At 37.8% G+C, this 23,908-nt stretch overlaps 1 protein-coding gene across 6 annotated transcripts; it reads left to right on the top strand.

Annotated features, from left to right (window-relative positions):
- The first annotated feature begins 653 nt into the window (after window positions 1-653).
- Window positions 654-17,784, top strand: LOC110881576 (TSL-kinase interacting protein 1-like). 6 transcript variants are annotated; one of them, XR_004863456.1, is made up of 6 exons: window positions 654-1,183; window positions 1,270-1,590; window positions 5,179-5,263; window positions 5,344-5,455; window positions 15,606-17,128; window positions 17,608-17,784. XR_004863456.1 is itself a non-coding variant. In XM_035975681.1 (5 exons), the coding sequence occupies exons 2-5, from the start codon at window positions 1,580-1,582 to the stop codon at window positions 15,710-15,712; spliced, it is 315 nt and encodes a 104-aa protein (XP_035831574.1). In that variant the 5' UTR covers window positions 657-1,183; window positions 1,270-1,579; the 3' UTR covers window positions 15,713-17,140. The 6 variants fall into 6 exon arrangements, 2 of the variants coding, with proteins under 2 accessions (XP_035831574.1, XP_035831576.1); XR_002559799.2 differs by having other exon boundaries at window positions 666-1,183; window positions 17,072-17,128; XM_035975681.1 differs by lacking the exon at window positions 17,608-17,784 and having other exon boundaries at window positions 657-1,183; window positions 15,606-17,140.
- Window positions 17,785-23,908: the final 6,124 nt, after the last annotated feature.

The raw sequence follows: 23,908 nt of genomic DNA, 5'->3' as shown, positions 1-23,908 counted from the left end.
GTGAGATTGATGCTATTTGACAAGCTTTTATGCCCCCGCTATAACACGGGGGTGCTTAATTCTAGTTTATATAAAATATGAATATCTTACGAACTTAAGAGTTTAAAAATTAGTTAATTTGTAGTCAATGACATTTATAGTTATTCGTATATTGAATATATAATTTGTTTACATTTTAAAACTCATTAAATACACATATATGTGTATGGTCATGTTTGGCTAAGCTTTTTGAACCAACTTATTGACTTATTGGGCTTTTTGAAAAAGCCAATAAGTCAAAATATTATTTGCCTAATTGAAAAGTCCTTTTCAAAACAACTTTTCAGAAGGGAGAAAAAGTCATTTTTTAAAAGTCAGAAATTTGTGACTTTTTAGAGTTTTTCAACACAATTACAAATTTACCCCCTACCAAACAACTTTTTTACCCCCTACCAAACAACTTTTCAGTATGAAGAATGTCCTTTTTAATAATTTTGGCTTTTCCCACCTAATAAGCTAATCCAAACATTTTTTTTAAAAAACTCTTTTTCGAAAAGTCAACAAGTTCTTTTAACAAAAAGTCATTAAATTAAATAAGCTTAGCCAAACAAGCCCTATATACATCTATATGGATGCAAACATGTGTATCTAGATAATTAACCCACAATATTTTATTCACACCAACCCCCTGTATGTACCAACAATAAACTACCATATAGTTCCTACTTTCTCTAAAAACTTGGTGAAAGATCATATCACCATGATCACTATCCCCATTCCTCCTTATGTGATGGCATACATGATTACATGTACTGCAAAATTTTTTTATACATGTTCAATGAGTTGGACTAGATCTTGCCCAACAAATCTTTTCCCATCCTTTATCATTTCAGAAACCTAATATCTCTACATATCTTTCTCTGTCTCTTCACGGCTTCACAAGGTAAACTCCAACACGGCAACACACACACGCGCACCCACGCCTCTCCCTTTTCCACGAAGTCCGGCAGCGGACTTGACCGATGGAGCAGGTGACGAACCGGCGAAGCTTCCGGCGACGGTGGTGAGATTTTCGCGGCGGACCCGGGGTGTACCCCCCTAAATCAAACCTCCTGATCATATATTCGGCACCAGATTTCCAATCGGAGCAGTGTAGGTGGCAGATTTGATCACCGGCAGCCGCGGTTTGGGACTTTACACTCCGGTAAACATAACTAAGCCTTTTTTTTTCTTTCTTTCTTTCACCTTTTCTTCCAAGATCTCTTAGGTCCATGTCCTCCGGCTGTCTAGTTGTTGTTACAGGTAACAGTGGTGGTTCCGGTGATGATGATGATTACGAAGACAACGAGATGATGATGACGAAGATGTGATGGTGGTTTTCCGACGATTCGACGGCGACGACGGTGGTTACTATGGTTCAGTTTCAGGTCACGGCTCGGTTCAAGTTCAGTTTCGGGGGAACACAAGTTAACAATTTCAGTTACAGTTCGGTTCGGGGCAACTCACGACAAAACGGGTTCGGGTCAACCCGGTCAAGTCAGTCAACACGGGCCCGGAACTTTCTCTTGATGCCAAAAATTCTAAAGATACAAATGCTGCTATGCTTCGATGGTATATATTCATCTCTATGCTTAGTTATATAAACATAACTAGTGATACGTGTTCAGGTTCTAAAATACAAAAAAATACAACTAAGGGGGTGTTTGGGATTCCTTTTTAACCTATAACTTATCAAAAGTCCTTCTCAAAAGTGAGAAGTTAGAATTTCTAACTTCTCAACTTCTCCTTTCTTTTAAGCTTTTAAGGCATAAAAGGACTTTTCCAAAGGCATAAAAGGACTTTTCCAAAAAAGTGTTTGGTATTCCTTCTAACTTTTTAGAAGTTAATAAGTCAAAAAGCCTCCAAAAGTCCTTTTTAAAAGGAATCCCAAACATGCACTAAAGCTATTGCTTTCTAGATTTAAAATCTATACGCAAAACCCATGGCTTTGTGGCATCCATAAACAATAGTAAAAAAATCAACTTCAAGTGTAAAAAAATATGGGGTAGGCTAAATGTACCCCCTCTTGTTACTTTTTATACCCCCTTTCCATAAAATCATATTAAAACATGTAATATTTACCCCCTATACAAATCATCATTTTAAAAAGTATTCTTTTTGTTACAAAACAAATTCAAAAGTGTAAAAAAAGATTACAGACGTTTTTTTAAATATTTGATTCTTAATTTTTATTTATATCATATTTTTAAAAAGTTTTCATATATTGTTTCTAAAGACACTTTCTCAAATAGTATTTTGATTATGTTTTCTTATTGAACATCTTTACAAATAAATAATAACATTTTTTCTTATAAAAATAATAAAAAAAGGTTTTGAACTTTCTTTTTTTTTTTAAAAAATCTATATTATGTTTTTTCCTCGTCTAGTTTGTATTTTAAAGGTCTTACTTTTATCTTTTTAATACTTTAGACGTGTTTATAATATAATTAACAATTATTATGTATCAAAAAAGTAAAAAAAAAAAAATCTTTTAAAATAGCGTTTACAGCCCTAGCACATATTAATCATTCAAACCATCTATGTAAGTGAACAAATAAACAATAGATACTAAAATTATTTTATCAAACTATAAATTAACAATCTATAAAAAATCAAATTTAATTAGTGTAAAAAGTATGTTATAAACAAGTTAAAACCAGTTTAAGACTTGGATCGAAGTGAACACTTTTCTAAAGCAAAGCAAAACAAATGGATAGGTTTGATTCACAAATATTTTTCTCTTCTTCATTTAAAAAATATATTAAACTAGTTGAATTCGAAAATACATGTGGATTTTTTTGTAATCAAAAGTAGGGCATTTGAAACCAAAAGTTACGTAAAAGCATAAATTTAATTACGAATAATCATCGATTTTTGACCACGCATCAGATACTCACTTCAAGTCGTTCCAAAATAAAAAAACCATTTTAAAATATTAAAAATAATAAATATAAGACATTTAAAATACAAACTAGACGAGAAAAAAAATATAATGTAGACTTTTATCAAAAATAAAATTCAAATCTTTTTTATTATTGTTTTTATATGAAAAAGGTTATTAGTAATTTGTAAAGATGTGCAATAAAAGAAAACATTATCAAAATACTATTTGAGAAAGTGTAAAAAATATCTGAAAACTTTAAAAAAATAACGTTTTTTAAATAAACATAAAAAATAAACAATTAAAAAAATGTCTATAATATATTTTTACTCTTTTAAATTTGTTTTGTAACAAAAAAGAATAATTTTAAAAAATATGACTTGTTTAGGGGGTAAATATGATAAGTTAAAATATGATTTTATAGAAAGGGGGTATAAAAAGTAACAAGAGGGGGTACATTTAGTAGCCCCCAAAAATACAAAGTCTATTAACTCTTATCTTGATAAATATTAAGATCGAATGCATATACTTGGGAAAAAAGTAAAATGATTTGTTTACTTTTTAAACTTTAAAATTTCATACAATAACATATAATATTCTGTATAAAAGTTTATACTATTTTATGTTTTCATTTTATTAGTAAGTCAGTATTTTAAATACGTTTTTTTTAATTTAAATATTTAAACTTTTTTAGAGAGCTTAATATCATATTTTTTTTGCCGTACTAATAATAAACTTGCTAGTTTGAAATAGAGATCATGGAGCAAAATAGGGTTTAGGAAATAAGTGTATGGTTCATAGAATAATACTTCATAATTTATAAGACCAATGGGTATGGGAGTTGGATTTAGGCGTTGGGGCACTTTAACGTCAGGTGTTTCACCCCGGGTTGGTGTGGGGCAGGGGTTGGGTGACATGGCTGGCTTTGGTTGGCTGAGTGAAATTTTAGATAGTTTAAACAAAAAAAATCCATATGGCTGGCCACGCCAAGCTAAGCCACGCGACACACCACTCGCCACGTGTCGAGCAATGCACCAATCCAAACCTCTGCACACCCCATACTCTAATGATAAATATGCCAAAACCATGAATTCCTTATCTTCTCTCTTTCTGAATATCATCCTCAAGACCAACACAGTAAGACCAAAACCTATGTTGTCAAAAGCGCAAAAAGCGCGCGCCTGGGCGCAGCGAGGCGCACCTATAGCGTCTGGTGGCAGCCTAGGCGCAAAAATGTTTTTTTTTTTTTGAAAAAAGCGGTCTGAGGCGCCGGAAAGTCGCGCAAAAAGCCTGAGGCACAGCGCAAAAAACAGGGAAAAACGAAAAAAAAAAACAGGAAAAACGAAACTGAGCGAGTATAAAAAACTGCCTCACGCGGGCCCGGGTTTTTCGGAGCTGCATTCGTGTCCGCATGAGTTCAACCAAATTCTAGCTCAGGAACTCACTTTTATTCACACACCCAAAACTTACAACATATAAGTCCTAAACTTTTGCTACTAACTATTAGCTCCATGATCATAAATGACATATATAATAGTTTTTTTAATTTTATATGTGGAATCTTATTTATTTTCAAAACATAACATATTTTTTTATATTTTTTCTCCATGTGCGCTTTTCTTAAAAAAAACCCACGCTTTTTTTGCGCCTTGCGCCTAGGCTCCGGGCGAGGCCGATGCGCCTCGCCTGCGCCTTGCGTCTTTGACAACATAGACCAAAACCAAAATGCCCTAAACTCCCCCACCCTCTACACAAACTCCATCTTCCTCTGTAGATGCAGAGGCCTTTGCCCTATCGTCGTTTTATGCACCGTTTACCCATAAAGCATCCCAAACCCCCTGCAACATTACACACATCAACATCTGTTTCTCTTTTGTTGAACCGTGACGATGATGAAGATGAAGATTGGTCCCGAAACCCGCACCGGAAACATTGATGTTTTGCTGCCGCTGGAGTTAGCGATTGGAGATTGATTGACTGGGTTGTAGTGCGACGATGGGTGTAAAACGTGATGCTCTTAGTTTCGGTGTTACGGTTAGAATGGGGTGTGACGTAGATGGATGGGTATCTTTTTGGATGTATGACGGTTGTAATTTGGTGATTCGGTATCACGGCAATAGCGTCGATTAACGATGATGTGAAATCCAATTTATTTATTTTGAACCGGCGTAATGTTTTGTGGTGTCTTTTTGTGTTGCTTTTTGTGTGGTATAAATATATAATAATAATTTGTCGCATATATATTATATGATATAAAACATGCTTGTTTTCTTTTTCAGGTGGCCATTACTTGAAAAACATAGTTGTAAGGCCACGAAACTTCACTCGAAGCCTTGCAGATTCAAGATTTTCTTGGAGACTTTGGTTAGTTTATTCTCAAGATCATTGTTCTTTTATACATGATTTTTATTTTCTTGCTAAATGTATTTTTATTTGCGATGAAGGAGCACCAACTACTGAAAGACCAAAAGAAGAATATAAGAAAACGACCCAATCAAGGAGGAAACTGTTTTACCACACCAACTAATAAACCAGCAAGACAGCGCCGTAGACAAGGTAATTATATTCTTTAAAGTTCTTATTATTATATGTGAATTATTTATAAAATTTAGTTCATATCTATACAGTTAATATCGGTGATATATCACTGATATATCGGTTATCGGTCCCCATGTAAAAGGAGTGAGGATTTTTGTTTTATTATGAAAAGCTAAGTAAATTGTCATTTTAGTTTCTTGGGTTTGTCTTAAATTACCATTTTAGTCCCTTAAGTTTTTTGTTTTATTATGAAAAGCTGAGTAAATTGTCATTTTATTTTATTAAAATTTTCATACAAAACCGTATTTATATTTTTTTTCCTTTTAAACATATATATATGGAAAATTTACCTTTATATCCTTAATATAGAAAAAAAGTTACGTATAAAAAAGTCACGTGCAAAATACGCCATCAAAACGCCACATGCGCCCATCGCCCACGCCACGTGTGCGCGCGTGCGTGTTAGGGTGTTGTGCGCCCTTCGCGAGTACACTAGTGTGTGCTTCCATGAAACAATAAGGATGCAGTGTTCACGCTTAAATACCTCTTTAAATTTCATCTCTCCTCCTATGTGGTAGAAGTTGCCACTTTTCCAATTTTTCACCATTTGATGTTTCAAACACCGCTCCGTTTTGGATGTGTTTTAGTTCATTGCTAAACTCTTCCAACATAGAACACAAACCCACAAATAAATATATAAAAACACATCAGTTTCTTATATTTATTTCTAGCCCAAAATTAGGAAAAAATACATTTCCTATATTTGTGAAAATTGCTATTTTCAAGAATTTTCAACACAACCCAGTTATCAACATCGCATGTTGGGTAACATCGGGTTGCAAGCCGTTATTCACACTATTTGCCCAACGGTCATCATGGGTGTTGTAGGCACCTCAACGATAAGGTTACTCCATGGTTGTTTCAGAGGCTACTTGAGGATTTTCAAAAGTACCCATATTGTAGCAAAGTGCCAACACTGGATACTTGCGTCCTCCAGGACCAAAGTTATCTATCAAGTCCTGAATTATGATGTAAAGCCCCGTAACTTTTTCAAAATGCATAATTTTAAATCTTCTACCGGATGATGAGTATTTAAAGTCACGTACCACCTGATTTAGGGATTCAATGTAGTTCTGTTCTTCAAGCCCATCTTCGGTAAGAACCGCTTCTAACGTGCCAAACGGAAGGCCTTTTGGACCCACATGTGCTAATAATGCATTGGGGGAGAAATGTAGCCATGGCTCATCTAATTTTGCCCGCATTATGATTGTGAGCATATGTGTGGCACTGATGGCTAGACATCCGTTAGTACACTCTTGGTCCCATACCTCGGGATAATTATCGAAGCAGGAATAGTGAAAACAGCTGTCAAATGGACGTTTTCGAAAAAAAAGAAATGATATTAGCAAAACATAAATACCTAAATATATAAGAAAAAAGATGAACACTTTGTGTGAGTAACTTACTCGCTGGTCATTGTTAAATTCAAGTTCATGTTTTTGCTAATCTGAGCACATGGGGTTTGTAAAAATTCGGAAAGAGATGAGGAGGAAAGGGGACCGCGATGGTGAGAGGTGCTTACTGCGCGACGAGATGGAGGTGGTGTCTCAACGTAATTTTCAGTTCAAAAGATTCAATTGAGAAATATGTTGAGAAAATATATATTATGAAGTTTAAAACGAGTGAGGATTTTTGTTTTATTCTGAAAAGCTGAGTAAATTGTCATTTTAGTCCTTTCGGATTTTTGTTTTATTATGAAAAGTCGAGTGAGTAAATTGTCATTTTGTTTAATTATAATTTTCATCCAAAACTTATATTTTTTTTGTTATAAACATATATATATATATATATATATATATATATATATATATATATATAGAAAAAAAAAGTTACGTGCAAAGCGCGCCATCAAAGCGCCACATTGCGTCCTTCGCCCTCGTCACGCGCGCGTGTGTAAGTGCGAGTTAAGGTGCTCAGCGCCATTTGCGAGTACACTAGTGTGTGCTTCCATGAAACAATAAGGATGTAGTGTTACCACTTAAATACCCCTTTAAGTTTCATCTCTGCTCCTATGTGAGACAAGGTGTCACTTTTCCAATATTTCAGCATTCAATGTTTTAAACACCAAACTTTGAGTATCGATATCTCATTCATCTTCGCTCCGTTTTGGACGTGGTTTAGTTCGTTGCGAAGCTATTCGAACATATAACACAAACCCACAAATAAATATATAAAAACAAATTAGTTTCTTGTATTTATTTCTAGTCCAAAATTAGGAAAAACGCATTTCCTATATTTGTGATTATTGCTATTTTCACAAATTTCCAACACAACCGAGTTATCAACATCGCATGTTGGGTAACATCGGGTTGTAAGCCGTTATTCACAACATTTGCCCAACGGTCATCATGGGTGTTGTAGGCACCCCAACGATAAGGTTCCTCCATGGTTTTTTCAGAGGCTACTTGAGGATTTTCAAAAGTACCCATATTATAGCAAAGTGTCAACACTGGATACTTGCGTCCTCCAGGACCAAAGTTATCTTTCAAGACCTGAGTTATGCTGTAAAGCCCCGTAACTTTTTCAAAATGCATAATTTTAAATCTTCTACCGGTTGATGAGTATTTAAAGCCACGTACCACCTGATTTAAGGGTTCAGCGTAGTTCCGTTCTTCAAGCTTATCTTCGGTAAGAACCACTTCTAACGTGCTAAACGGAAGGCCTTTTGGACCCAAGTGTGCTAATAATGCATTGGGGCAGAGTAAGCCTTCAACCAAATGAAGCAACACTTGGCTTCACTCCAGACATTGCTGCTCCGGAAACAGGGGAATTGATCTCTGTCTACCTCTCGGTTGCTGAAGAAGCCATCAGTGCAGTCCTGACCATTGAACGAAACGAGGCTCAGGTACCCGTTTATTTCTTCAGTAAAACTGTAAAGCTGGCAGAGACCAAGTATCCTACGTTGGAAAAACTTGCTCTAGCCCTGATAAAAACATCCAGAAGGCTTCGAAGGTACTTTCAAGCACACCCAATAAAAGTGGTCACTAACCCACCGATTAAAAACGTGCTTAAAAAACCTGAAACCTACGGGCGATTAGCCAAATGGGTAGTGGAATTAGGTGAACATAACATCACCTATATCCCAAGAAAGGTTTTCAAAGCCTAAATCTTGGTCGATTTAATTGTGGAAATTACAAAGGAAACAACGGAAATTAACACCACAATAGCAGAACCATCTGACCTTGATACCTTGAAGCTTTTTACTGATTGAGCTTCCAGCCTTAAAGCGTCAGGGGCTGGGCTAGTCTTAATCAACCCAAAAGAATTGGAATTTACATATGCTCTACGGCTTGAATTTCAGACAACCAATAATGAAGCCGAGTATGAAGCACTCATTCCCTGACTCAAGCTAGCCAAAATGATGGATGTTGAAAAGTTTCAAGTCTTCACAGACTCTTTGCTTGTCTCAAACCAAGTAAATGACAGTTACATAGCCAAAGAATCTAACATTAAGAAGTACAAGGAAAAAGCAAAGGAGCTCATGAGTACATTTCAATCATGTACTATCAAAGAAGTCTCAAGTTCACAAAACAAGAAAGCTGATGCTTTAAGCAAACTTGCCTCTCTCACCTTTGCTTATCTCACCAAAAAAGTGTTAGTAGAAGTACTGAAAACACCATCCATCCAAGAGCTTGAAGTACAAGACGTAATTACCGATGAAGGGCCAAACTGGATGACCCCTTTGATCAAATTCCTAAGAAATGGAGAGTTACCAATTGATCCGATGGAGGCTGAAATGGTTCGTATCAAGTCAAGGCAGTATGTGCTTCAAGACGAAAACCTTTACAAAAAGGGTTACCTTGCACAACTACTCCGATGCGTTGGCCCGAAACAAAACCAGTATCTGATCAAGAAGGTTCACGAGGGAATATGTGGGGCCCACTATGGCCTAAGATCGGTAGTTCCAAAACTGATGAACCTTGGATACTTTTGACCGTCCATGCATCGAGACAACTCTAAACAGCTACGAAAATGTGAAGCTTGTCAATTGCATGCTCCAGTACCTAAAAGCCCCAAGCATGACCTCGTTTCTATCTCCTTAGCTTGGCCATTTCACAAATGGGGCATGGACAACGTTGGCCCATTCCTACCAGCCAAGGGGAGTGCCAAGTTCTTATTGGTACCCGTTGATTACTTTACCAAGTGGCCAGAGGTAAAACGATTGGCCAAAATCTCAGGGAAACAAGTCATTGATTTTGTGTGGGAAAGCATAATCTGCCACCTTGGGCTTCCAGGGGTACTAGTCACAGACAACGGGAAACAGTTTCCTGAGAAGCCTTTTAGCACCTGGTGCAAAGAGTTTAAGATAACTCAGGTATTCAACTCGGTTGCTTACCCACAGTACAATGCCCAAGTTGAAAGAACAAACAGAAACATTGTTGAAGGTATTAAGGCCCGATTGGGGAGACATGATAAAAAATGGCTTGAAGAGCTACCAAATGTTTTGTAGGCAATACGATCAACGGAGAAGACAAGCCACAACAAAAATCCTCACTCATTTTAAACTTCAAAATATAAGTCTTCTCAAGATATTTCTCCATTGAATCTCCTAAACTAAAAATTATGTTGAGACACCACCTCCGTCTCGACGTACAGTAAGCACCCCTCACCATCGCGGTCCCTTTTCCTCCTCATCTCTTTTCGAATTTTTACAAACTCTCACGTGCTCAGATTAGCAAAAACATGAAGTTGAATTTAACAACGACCAGCGAGTAAGTTACTCACACAGAGTGTTCATCTTTTTTCTTATATGTTTAGCTAATAATATTTCCTTTTTCTTTTCTAGAAAACGTCCAGTTGACAGAGGTTTTCACTATTTGTGCTTCGATGATTATCCCGAGGTATGGGACCAAGAGTGTAGTAACGGATGTCTGGCCATCAGTGCCACACATATGCTCACATTCGTAATGCGGGCAAAATTAGATGAGACATGGCTACCGCTCTCCCCCAATGCATTATTAGCACATGTGGGTCCAAAAGGCCTTCCGTTTGGCACGTTAGAAACGGTTCTTACCGAAGATAGGCTTGAAGAATGGAACTACGCTGAACCCGTAAATCATGTTATTCGTGGCTTTAAATACTCATCATCCGTTAGAAGATTTAAAATTATGCATTTTGAAAAAGTTACGAGGCTTTACAGCATAATTCAAGCCTTGAAAGATAACTTTGGTCCTGTAGGACACAAGTATCCAGTGTTGGCACTTTGCTACAATATGGGTACTTTTGAAAATCCTCAACTAGCCTCTGAAACAACCATGGAGGAACCTTATCGTTTGGGTGCCAACAACACCCATGATGACCGTTGGGCAAATATTGTGAATAATGACTCACAATCCGATGTTACCCAACATGCGATGTTGATAACTGGGTTGTGTTGAAAATTTGTGAAAATAGCAATATTCACAAATATAGGAAATGCATTTTTCCTAATTTTGGACTAGAAATAAATATAAGAAACTCAGCTGTTTTTATATATTTATTTGTAGGTTTGTGTTCTATATTGGAATATCTTCGCAACGAACTAAACCATGTCCAAAACGGAGCGAAGATAAATGAGATATCGATGCTCAAAGTTTGGTGTTTGAAACATTGAATGCTGAAAAATTGGGAATGTGGCACCTTGTCCCACATAGGAGGAGAAATGAAACTTAAAGGGGTATTTAAGTGGAACACTCCATCCTTATTGTTTAATGGAAGTACATAGTAGTGTACTCGCAGAGGGTGCGGTGCACCCTAACCCACACTCGCCAGCGTGCGTGCTCGTGGCATGGGCGCAATGTGGTGCTTTGATAGCGCACTTCGCACCGCTTGAGAGCCGCCTTTCTATTTTTGACCGCACATGCGTGGTGAAGCACGTGGGCTGCAAGGACCAGGGGGCAGGTAAACCATGGAGGGTGACGTGGCAGGCACATGCGCGAGTACACGACGCATGACCAGGTTGGTCTGCGTGTATTGGCGCATGGACACTGATGTGACGCGCGGATGGCGCACCAAATTTAGACAATACGGCACGAGTGTGAGGCTTGATCGTATAGGTTCATTGGTGACGTGGCGCATGCGCGCATGGAACTGAGCCAAACTGGCGCGCGCATGCAGGGCACATGAAATTGAGCCAAAATGGCACACGCACGCGTGAGCGTGTAGACCAGCGCGCGCACTAGTATGTCTTGCCTGCAGTATAAATAGGAGGTCACCCTGCTGCAGAAGATACACCGAACAACACACCATCGTATGCAACTTCTCCTCTACAGAATTTGCTTCTTTTTCTTTCTTGTAGTAAGGTACACCTTCAGGTTTTCGTCAAGTTCGGCAGTGCAACTACTTAGGCTGTTGTATCTTGCAAATAAACGAGTTCTCCTGGGAGACTCAAAATTTATTTTAAGGGACTTGTGTCTAACACGATTCTCAGACAAGAACTTTTTATTTTCAGTAATCTCGTTCTTGTTTATATTGTATTTCAATGTAATTGTATTGTATGTTTATTTATTTTCTACGAATGGATTCCTACAATCTTAAAACAAATTTTTAAAGCACCGTTCTTTTAGAATTGTAAACTATTCTGCTGTGATTTCGAACCAGTTTTGACTTCACACGGTTTGTGTTTTAAAAACAATTTTTATTCTGTTTTGGCTTCACACAGTTTTGACTCTGCACCCTTTGCGAGTACACTACTGTGTGTTTCCATGAAACAATAAGGATGGAGTGTTCCCACTTAAATACCCCTTTAAGTTTCATTTCTCCTCCTATGTGGGACAAGGTGCCACATTCCCAATTTTTCAGCATTCAGTGTTTCAAACACCAAACTTTGAGCATCGATATCTCATTCATCTTCGCTCCGTTTTGGACATGGTTTAGTTCGTTGCGAATCTATTCCAACATAGAACACAAACCCACAAATAAATATATAAAAACACCTGAGTTTCTTACATTTATTTCTAGTTCAAAATTAGGAAAAATTCATTTCCTATATTTGTGAATATTGCTATTTTCACAAATTTCTAACACAACCCAGTTATCAACATCGCATGTTGGGTAACATTGGATTGTGAGTCGTTATTCACAATATTTGCCCAACGGTTATCATGGGTGTTGTTGGCACCCCAACGGTAAGGTTCCTCCATGGTTGTTTCAGAGGCTAGTTGAGGATTTTCAAAAGCACCCATATTGTAGCAAAGTGCCAACACTGGATACTTGCGTCCTACAGGACCAAAGTTATCTTTTAAGGCCTGAATTATGCTGTAAAGCCTCGTAACTTTTTCAAAATGCATAATTTTAAATCTTCTAACGGATGATGAGTATTTAAAGCCACGTATCACCTGATTTAGGGGTTCAACGTAGTTCCGTTCTTCAAGCCCATCTTCGGTAAGAACCGCTGTTAACGTGCCAAACGGAAGGTCTTTTGGACCCACATGTGCTAATAATGCATTGGGGGAGAGCTGTAGCCATGTCTCATCTAATTTTGCCCGCATTACGAATGTCAGCATATGTGTGACACTGATGGCCAGACATCCGTTACTACACTCTTTGTCCCAAACCTCGGGATAATCATCGAAGCACGAATAGTGAAATCCTCTGTTGTCAACTGGACGTTTTCTAGAAAAAAAAGGAAATGTTATTAGCTAAACATAAATACCAAAATATATAAGAAAAAAGATGAACACTCTGTATGAGTAACTTACTCGCTGGTCATTGTTAAATTCAAGTTCATGTTTTTGCTAATCTGAGAACGTGAGAGTTTGTAAAAATTCGGAAAGAGATGAGAAGGAAAGGGGACCGCGATGGTGAGGGGTGCTTACTGTGCGTCGAGACGGAGGTGGTGTCTCAACATAATTTTCAGTTTAGGAGATTCAATGGAGAAATATGTTGAGAAGATTTATATTTTGAAGTTTAAAAGGAGTGAGGATTTTTGTTGTGGCTTGTCTTCTCCGTTGTTCGTATTGCCTATAGAACATTTAGGAGCTCTTCAAGCCATTTCTTATCATGTCTCCCCAATTGGACCTTGATACCTTCAACAATGCTTCGGTTTGTTCTTTCAACTTGGCCATTGGACTGTGGGTAAGCAAGCGAGCTGAATAGTTGAGTTATCTTGAACTCTTTGCACCAGGTGCTAAAAGGCTTCTCAGCAAACTGTTTCCCGTTGTCCGTGACTAGTACCCCAGGAAGCCCAAAGCGGCAGATTTTGCTTTCCCAAACAAAATTATTGACTTGTTTTCCTGAGATTTTGGCCAATCGTTTTACTTCTGGCCACTTGGTAAAGTAATCAACGGCTACCAATAAGAACTTGACTCCCCCCTTGGCTGGTGGGAATGGACCAACGATGTCCATGCCCCATTTGTGAAATGGCCAAGCTGAGGAGATAGGAACGAGGCCATGCTTGGGGCTTTTAGGTATTGGAGCATGCAATTGACAAGCTTCACATTTTCCGTAGCTGTTTAGAGGTGTCTCGATGCATGGAAGGCCAAAAGTATCTAAGGTTCATCAGTTTTGAAACTACCGATCTTAGGCCATAGTGGGCCCCCCATATTCCCTCGTGAACCTCTTTGATCAGATACTGGCTTTGTTTCGGGCCAACGCATCGGAGTAGTGGTGCAAGGGAACCCTTTTTCTAAAGGATTTTGCCTTGAAGCACATACTGCCTTGACTTGATACGAACCCTTTCAGCCTCCATAGGATCAATTGGTAACTCTCCATTTCTTAGGAATTTGATCAAAGGGGTCATCCAGCTTGGCCCTTCATCGGTAATTACGTCTTGTACTTCAAGCTCTTGGATGGATGGTGTTTTCAGTACTTCTACTAACACTTTTTTGGTGAGATAAGCAAAGGTGAGAGAGGCAAGTTTACTCAAAACATTAGCTTTCTTGTTTTGTGACCTTGGGACTTCTTTGATAGTACATGACTGAAATGTACTCATGAGCTCCTTTGTTGTTTCCTTGTACTTCTTCATGTTAGGTTCTTTGGCAATATGACTATCATTTACTTGGTTTGAGACAAGCAAAGAGTCTGTGAAGACTTGGAACTTTTCAACATCCATCCTTTTGGCTAGCTTGAGTCCAGGAATGAGTGCTTCATACTCGGCTTCATTATTAGTTGTCTTAAATCCTCACTCGTTTTAAGCTTCATAATGTAAATCTTCTCAACATATTTCTCCATTAAATCTTAAATCTCCTGAACTGAAAATTACGTTGAGACACCACCTCCGTCTCGCAGCGCAGTAAGCACCCCTCACCATTGCGGTCCCCTTTCCTCCTCATCTCTTTCCGAATTTTCACAAACCCACACGTGCTCAGATTATCAAAAACATGAACTTGAATTTAACAATGACCAGTGAGTAAGTTACTCACACAAAGTGTTCATCTTTTTTCTTATATGTTTAGGTATTTATGTTTTGCTAATATCATTTTTTTTTCGAAAACGTCCATTTGACAGCGGTTTTCTCTATTCCTGCTTTGATGATTATCCCGAGGTATGGGACCAAGAGTTTAGTAACGGATGTCTGGCCATCAGTGCCACACATATTCTCAATATCATAATGCGAGCAAAATTAGATGAGCCATGGCTACATTTCTCTCCCAATGCATTATTAGCACATGTGGGTCCAAAAGGCCTTCCGTTTGGCACGTTAGAAGCGGTGCTTACCGAAGATAGGCTTGAAGAACAGAACTACGTTGAACCCCTAAATCAGGTGGTACGTGGCTTTAAATACTTATCATCAGATAGAAGATTTAAAATTGTGCATTTTGAAAAAGTTACGGGGCTTTACAACATAATTCAGGACTTGATAGATAACTTTGGTCCTGGAGGACGCAAGTATCCAGTGTTGGCACTTTGCTACAATATGGGTACTTTTGAAAATCCTCAAGTAGCCTCTGAAACAACCATGGAGGAACCTTATCGATAGGGTGCCTACTACACCCATGATGACTGCTGTGCAAATATTGTGAATAACGGCTTACAACCCGATGTTACCCAACATGCGATGTTGATAACTGGGTTGTGTTGGAAATTTGTGAAAATAGCAATATTCATAAATATAGGAAATGCATTTTTCCTAATTTTGGACTAGGAATAAATATACTAAACTGAGGTGTTTTTATATATTTATTTGTAGGTTTGTGTTCTATGTTGGAAGAGCTTCGCAACGAACTAAACCACATCCAAAACGGAGCGAAGATGAATGGGATATCAATGCTTAAAGTTTGGTGTTTGAAACTTTGAATGCTGAAAAATTGGGAAAGTGGCAACTTGTCCCATATAGGAGGAGATATGAAACTTAAAGGGGTATTTAAGTGGGAACACTCCATCCTTATTGTTTCATGGAAGCATACACTAGTGTACTCGCGAAGGGTGCGGAACACCCTAACCCACACTCGCCAGCTTGCGCGCTCGTGGCGTGGGCGCAATGTGGTGCTTTGATGGCGCACTTTTCACTTCGCACGCTCGCACCGCTTAACCGCGCATGCGTGGTGAAACACGTGGGCTACAAGGACCAGGGGGCAGGTAAACCATGGAGGGTGACGTGGCAGGCACATGCGCGGGTACACGACGCATGACCAGGTTGGTCTGCGCATATCGGCGCATGGACACTGATGTGACGCGCGGATGGTGCACCAAATTGAGACAATACGGCACGACTGTATGGCTTGCTCATATAGGTTCATTGGTGACTTGGCGCACACGCGCATGGAACTGAGCCAAACTGGCGCGCGCATTCAGGGCACATGAAATTGAGCCAAATTGGCGCACGTGCGCGTGAGCGTGTAGACCAGCGTGCGCACCAGCATGTCTTGCGCGCGTGCGCGTAGAAGCTTTCAGACATTAATGATAGAGCAGTTTCATTTCAGCATTTGAAACAGACGAGTCAACGGTTTTGACTGAGAATTAAATGACGAATTAAAGTGCATTGAAGACGTTTAATGCAATTTAATTCACCCATTTAATTTGTTTTTCTGTTTCATCCCGAGACCTGCAGTATAAATAGGAGGCCACCCCTGCTGCAGAAGATACACCGAACAACACACCATCTTATGCAACTTCTCCTCTACAAAATTTTCTTCTTTTTCTTTCTTGTGTTAAGGTACACCTTCAGGTTTTCGTCAAGTCCGGCAGTGCAACTACTTAGGCTGTTGTATCTTGCAAACAAACGAGTTCTCCTGGGACACTCGAAATTTGTTTTAAGGGACTCGTGTCTAACACGATCCTCAGACAAGAACTTTTTATTTTCAGTAATTTGTTTTAAGGGACTCTTGGTCCCATACCTCGGGATAATTCGAGATAATCATCGAAGTAGGAATAGTGAAAACCTCTGTCAACAATTGGCCGTTTCTGAAAAAAAAGGAAATGTTATTAGGTAAACATAAATACCTAAACATATAAGAAAAAAGATGAACACTTTGTGTGAGTAACTTACTCGCTGGTCGTTGTTAAATTCAAGTTTATGTTTTTGCTAATATGAGCCTTCCGTTTGGCACGTTAGAAGCGGTTCTTGTCGAAGATGGAAACGTGATTTATTGACTATGTGTTAGATTACGTGTAGGATTATGTGAATCAAACTAATTGAAACTGTAAACATATCAGGACGTCGTTGACCACTCCTGATTACCTTTCACACTTATTTCCGCCGAGCAAACTAAGGTGAGTTCACAACCTTTTCCAAAAGCATGCGTTCCTAGTTTGGAACAACACTTTTTACGGTAGCTCTGGTTGGGGCTACACACGTGTTCCTAGTTGGAACCACTTAACTAACTATCCACTGGAGGTGGAGTAGTACACTTGGACAAACAAACACTTTATCATGAAAGTCCCTACATTTTTACCAATTAGTTTGTCGGGGCGGCTACGAGGGATATTAGTTGATAGCGCTATTAGGTTTGACAAATCTCACACCGTGCTGGGAGCCGGGTGTGAACTTAAGACTTTTACATTAATGTTGGTAGATGTTAATGAGGGCACAAAACGAAACGTCAGCATTGGGTACACAGTTTAGTCATTTGATGAGGGTTAGCTACCCAATTCATACATAAACCAAAAACAGTTGTGAACTTTACTTTTGCTTAACTAAAATGTGTGAAATCGCTAACTTTATTATTAACACGTAATTGCATGCTTTGCAGGTCATTAGGTACAACTATTATGTACACCTGGGATGAACGGTTGCAATTGTTGGCATGGTGTGGTTTGATAAACTTTATGTTTTAAATTACTTATTAAACTTGTGGTTTTTAAATATTTGTTGGGATTCCGCGGCAACTTAAACTGTGTTTTGACAATTAAAACTTGATCGTTAGTCATGTTGTTAGTAATGTTTTTATGATTTTAAATATTTGGTTCAACATGATTAGTGGCTAGATCTTGTTCAGTCACACGTCTCGTGGTAAAATCCCGCATGTGGAATTTGAGGGTGTAACTATACATACCGATGGCTAGGTGATAATGTCAAAAGCGTACAATGAAGATTAATCTATTTTGCAAATAAATAGGACTAAAGAAAAAAAAATACACAAAATCAGTTAATCACAAAACTAGATCAATACTCAATACATCCTTCAATCTAACCCAACTATAGTCACCATTAAGATTTAAGCAAACCATATTGCTCGTTATAATCACCATTAATCTTTTGAGTTTGGCTCTGAAAATTGTCTGAGATGAAATCTAGATCTGGTACTTCTTTGAATTGTATCTTGAATAGCATGAACAAACATATCTGGGTTGCTTTGAATCATGGGTTGAATTTCCTTGGCTATGACGCTCATAATGTAAAAAGTGATTTCACGAGTTTGGAGACCCTGATGTTATTCTTTAACAGTCTTCACACACCACATATGAGAAATGGACGACCTTGAGATATGAACTGACCAAGGGCAGGTATGTTTACATTGATTTTTCCTAACTTTTCTTTATGGCCCCTCCACTTTCTCCTTTTGTACCTTAGACCCTCCATCAATTTCAAAGATTGGATTTGTACCCTTGCCACTTTGTAATACTATATTACTTCCCAAGCACACAACTCTGTATCTTAATTGCTCATTTTTCTGAATATACACCTGCCTTCTAGCCTTAAGAACATACTTTTTCACCATTTCATTGATTTTCTACTTCTCATTAATCAACTGGCCAACATAGAAAGGATTATATGATGGGTCACCAAAAGAGCTGTATTTTCTTCTCTTTCTGACCTTTTTTGCAACCCTTCCAAGAACTATGCAATGTTCATCGTCATTAGTATCAAAGTTGCCATGATCAACATTCATGTCATCCTGCTCATCGTTGCATTTGTCACACGTCACACCCTAACTTTTGCGGAAGCGTATGCGTGTGACTTAATCGGTTCTCATTGCATTCGATTATAATAAACAACTATATGATCAAAATAATGTTCATCCATTCAAAGGTTTGAAATATTACAACACAAGTCATTTAAGTTTCAACCAAAACCCACGAGTTATGATACAAACAAAAGTGGATGACATCTAAACTTGAAATTTACGTCTTGAAAATGACACCAGCACCCAAGATCCAACTTGTTTCCTGAAATACATGTAAGTTTTGGAAAATCGTCAACATAATGTTGGTGTGAGTTCATGCAGTTTTTGTATAAACATTTAAGCATTCGTTGTAGAAAACATGGTATGTAATTGTACTGAAATATGTACTTCTGTAAATGTAAGGAAATCGAGATCGCTAATGGTTTGCAAGGCCATTAACATGTGACACGACATATGAAGCATCCAAACCATAGGCATTTTTAGTTGTCGATTCACGACTAGAGACACAAAAGCACTGCTTGGTAAAAGAGTGGCCAAGAGTGTGGTTGCCTGAAACCCATTAGATCTAACCTTTTGTTCCGCGGTCTTGGTATGTAGCTGATTAATGGTGCTTATGGCACCCTATTCGTGACATGATCTAAAGTATCATTCCTTAGTTTTAGTATCCAACGTACCATAACACATGTATTTTTCCCCAAGTTTAGAAAACAAGTAAAAGTTTAAAAGTGGGGACATGAACTCACAACTTTGCGTATCTTGCGCCGTAAATTTCACCGGTTGGTTTCGTAGCGTCGTGACCTATACGTGTTCTATTAATGTTAGTCACTTGACTTGTATCACACAAGTACAAGTCACCATCTTTTGTTTACGTATATGTTCTTTGTATGTTCAATCTTTGTGAGGGTCGTGCCCTTGTTTGTCGGGTCTCGCCCGTTTGTCATGCCTTTGCACTTTATGTATGCAATGCATTTTTGTAAATATATATTCATTCATGTAGTCCATTTTCAAGGTAATAGATGTTAAAAATAATTTATATTTTTAACTTTCACGTATGTTACTTATATTATTTTTCCAAAAATAAATATAAGTATTTCGTAAAATAATATCCTCAATATTATTTTGCTACAAGTATTCTTAGGAAAGTATACTTGTATTTTATTTAATACTTGTGTATTTTGTATTTTTCACCAAAAACCAATACTTTGATTTCTATTACTTTCCGGAATTAGATTTCTTAAAAATAATATATTTTTAAGACTCGTAAGAAATATATATATATATATATATATATATATATATATATATATATATATTGTCATGCTATAAAATATATATAATCATTCTCGTTATTCACCCGATTTTTGTATACTTGTATACTTATGTATTCTCATGTAGTTGTATGTGTATTTTTGTATTCATACTCCTTGTGAGTATTTAGTGTATTTTCAAGTCCTTAATACACTACTACATATAATACACACAATATACACTTAGCACAAAATTTGGTGATCACTAAATATATATATATTCCCCAAAATATACATTCTTAATATTGATTTTAACTTGAAGAAATCACCGTTTCTTGACTTGTAATTTTACACAAAAATTAGGGAAACCTTGGTAAATATTTTTAGGTGAATTTTTAGCGAATAAGTTTCACCAAAAGTTATATTTTTCTAAGTATCAAAATTTTATAAAAAAATTTGATATAGTTTCCCCTAAAAATGGAGGTTTCCCATGTTTTCAAAACACGTGTTTATTTTCTTTTCAATCACCAAAACAATTTTCAACAATAATCATCAACAACATACACTAATTATTCAATATGAAACATCATGGTGAACTTGTTTCTTGTTAAAAATGTGAAGTCTTTTAGATCTATACTCTACATATTATGATCTTTCATAAACAAGGCTTGTGTTAAACTTTTAACAAACTTTTCATAGATATTAGTTTCAAAAATTAGTTTAACACACATTTTATTACTTCAAGATTACAAGTTTATGTGTAAAAATTCCTATTTTAAGTTCACATTATGTTTCACATGTTCATCTTCAAGTTTAACCAAGGATCCTTCAAGATTCATGCTTAAACTCGGTAGATCTAGGCTTTAACATACTAGATCTAAACATAAACACAAGATATAACATTAACAACATCAATACATACACTAAATTTTCATGTAATCACTTATTTTCTTCATGAATATGTTAGATCTTCTTATTTTTAACATTAGAAGTTAAGTTGTTTAGATGGCGAATCTTGTACATAACACAAACATGACTTAAATTAGTGATCAAGAGGCTTACTACTAGCTCTAATGGCTAGGGAAGTGGCACAAAAATGGAGATGATGATCAAGGAAGAAAGTGAGTGGTTAAAAGCTCCACAAGATGGTCCTTCAAGTTCCTACACTTCAAGCCTTCTGAGATGATCTCCATACACCTTCTAGTGGCCTTGAGATGGTTGTTTGAAGCTTGCAAAAGGGTGAGTGTGGGTGCGTGTATATGAGCCTAGAGTTAGAGAGTGGGGGAGGAAGAAGATGGAGTGAAATGGAAGTGTGGGTGGTGTAGAATCTTATAAAGATCTTCCAAATCTTTCTTATGGTATATTACTAGAATATTCCTTACACAATATCTAACATAATCTAATAAAATCAAGTGAAATCAAATAAAATCCCCATGTGGGACCCATAGGGGCCGGACTTGGTGAGGGGGAGGGGGGTAAAATGTAATTTTTGAGAAGTTGAAGGTTTAAAGTGCAAATGGTAAGGTTTAAGTATGTTTAAGTGTGTTTAGGTGTTTTTATGATTTTTAAGGTGTTCTAGCATCAATACTAGATTAACATCATAAAAACATTACTTCTAGTCAAATTTTGATGTCCCGGTTATTGTCCGGTTGTTCGGTTCGTTACGGTTCGTTAAAGTGCTGAATTGCACAGTTTCACTAGGTATGAAGCACCTTTTGTGGCAGTTTTAATTTCCGACACTTTGTAAGTTATTTTGGACAATAAAACATAAATTATACATGATATCAATGTGTTTAAAAGCTGGTTATAGCTGATTTATAGCTGAATTATGTAGATTTTAACATTTTAGATAAGTTTCAGGTGCTTTTTAGTGCATAGTTTGGCTTCCGAAAAGTTTATATGTTAACCCTCGTATCCACACTTGGGTTTTAATGTATTTTAGATGTTGGACCTACTCCTAGGCCCTAATTCTATTATCTGACTGATTTCTGCAGAACTGCTGACATAGTGTGTCTTACTAGTGAGTTTACTAGTCTTTCTGACGCAACGCTAAAGTAATGCATAAAGCAATATTTGAAGTATAAAACGTGCATGAATTCACATGTATAGCATGAAATTAGACAATGTTAATATTTAAGCACATAATTGCAGATATTTACTAATAATTAGACTCTACGAAAATTACCGGTTTTGTGCCAGTTGTCACAGTCTACCCCCATTAAAAGAATTTCGTCCTAAAATTCAGGCTGAGTTATCTCCCGTAGGAGCTTTCTCGAAAAGGTGGGGGTACTTGGCTTTGAACCGGTCTTCACGTTCCCACGTGTACTCGGATCCGTGCTTAGAGTTCCAACGTACTTTGACAAGCTTAACACTACTCCTTCGAGTCTTGTTGACGTTCCAGTCTGTAACCTCAACGGGTTCTTCAGTAAAGTGGAGCGTGTCGTCGATATGCACCTCATCCGCCGGGATGATCACTACTTCTTGGGTTAGACTCTCCTTGAGGTTGGACACATGCAACGTATCATGTACTCCATTAAGTTCATCCGGTAATTCCAATTTGTATGCCACGATACCAATCTTTTCCAAGATCTTGAATGGTCCGATGTATCGTGGATTCAGCTTTCCACGTTTTTCGAATCTTACTACACCCTTCCAAGGTGAGACCTTCAACAAAACTCTGTCTTCTACCTCGAATTCTAAGGGTTTTCGTCTTCGATCTGCGTAGCTCTTTTGGCGATCACGAGCCGCCTTAATGCGCTCTCGGATCTGAATGATTTTGTCTGTTGTCTCTTGGAAAAGTTCAGGACCAACCATGCGTTTATCTCCAGCATCTGCCCAACATGACGGTGAGCGGCACTTGCGGCCATACAGAGCTTCGAACGGTGCGGCTTTTATACACGTATGGTAGCTGTTATTATAGGAAAACTCAACTAAAGGTAGGTTAGTATCCCAGCTGCTGCCTAGATCCATAACACATGCACGATGCATATCTTCCGGTGTTTGTATGGTCCGTTCGCTCTGGCCGTCTGTTTGCGGATGGAAGGCCGTGCTTAGATCTAGCTGAGATCCAAAGGCCTCCTGGAAGGATTGCCAGATCCTTGAGACAAAACGTCCATCTCTGTCTGAAATAATCAAAATAGGCACTCCATGACGTGCCACAATTTCCTTCAGGTACAGCTCAGCAAGCTTTCCAGTGTTATCCTTCTCTCGGATCGGTAGGAAATACGCAGACTTCGTTAATCGATCGACTATCACCCATATCATATCATGCCCTCTAGGGTTCCTGGGTAATTTCGTTATGAAGTCCATTGAGATTTGTTCCCACTTCCACATGGGTATCTCGGGTTGTTTGCAGTAGACCGGACGGTTTCTGATATTCAGCCTTAACCTTAGCACAGGTTAGGAACTTTCCAACATAAACAACAACATCGCTTTTAAGCCTCAGCCACCAATAGTATTCCTTCAAGTCTTGATACATCTTGTCCGATCCAGAGTGGATCGAGTATCTCGACTTGTGAGCTTCATCAAAGATGACTTTTCGAATACCGCCATAGAGCGGAACCCAAATACGCCCCATAAAGTATAAGGTTCCCTCTTCGTTGACACCAATTTGTTTTCCATACCTCGGAGATACTCGACTCTAAGATTCCCATCTTAAGGGCTTCTTGCTGTGCGTCATGAATGTGTGCAGTAAGATTTGTTCGAATAGTCATTTCCAATGCTCGAACCCTTAGGGTCTTAACCCTTTCCTTTCGTCTTAACGCGTCTACTACCACGTTTGCCTTTTCAGGGTGGTACTTAATCTCACAGTCATAATCGTTTAGCAACTCAACCCAGCGTCGTTGACGCATATTTAATTCCTTCTGATCAAATATATGATGTAAGCTTTTGTGACCAGT

The sequence above is a fragment of the Helianthus annuus genome, chromosome 1 (assembly GCF_002127325.2).
Source record: "Helianthus annuus cultivar XRQ/B chromosome 1, HanXRQr2.0-SUNRISE, whole genome shotgun sequence".
NCBI lineage: Eukaryota > Viridiplantae > Streptophyta > Magnoliopsida > Asterales > Asteraceae > Helianthus > Helianthus annuus.
Note: the sequence above shows the minus strand (reverse complement) of the source record. Positions and strands in the feature narration are given on the sequence as shown.

Bases quoted from the DNA above. Each gene is read 5' to 3' on its own strand.
- LOC110881576 (XM_035975681.1), top strand. The intron at 5,264-5,343 runs GTTAGTTTATTC...TTTGCGATGAAG, and splicing joins AGATTTTCTTGGAGACTTTG to GAGCACCAACTACTGAAAGA. The intron at 5,456-15,605 runs GTAATTATATTC...ATTTATTTGTAG, and splicing joins AAGACAGCGCCGTAGACAAG to GTTTGTGTTCTATGTTGGAA.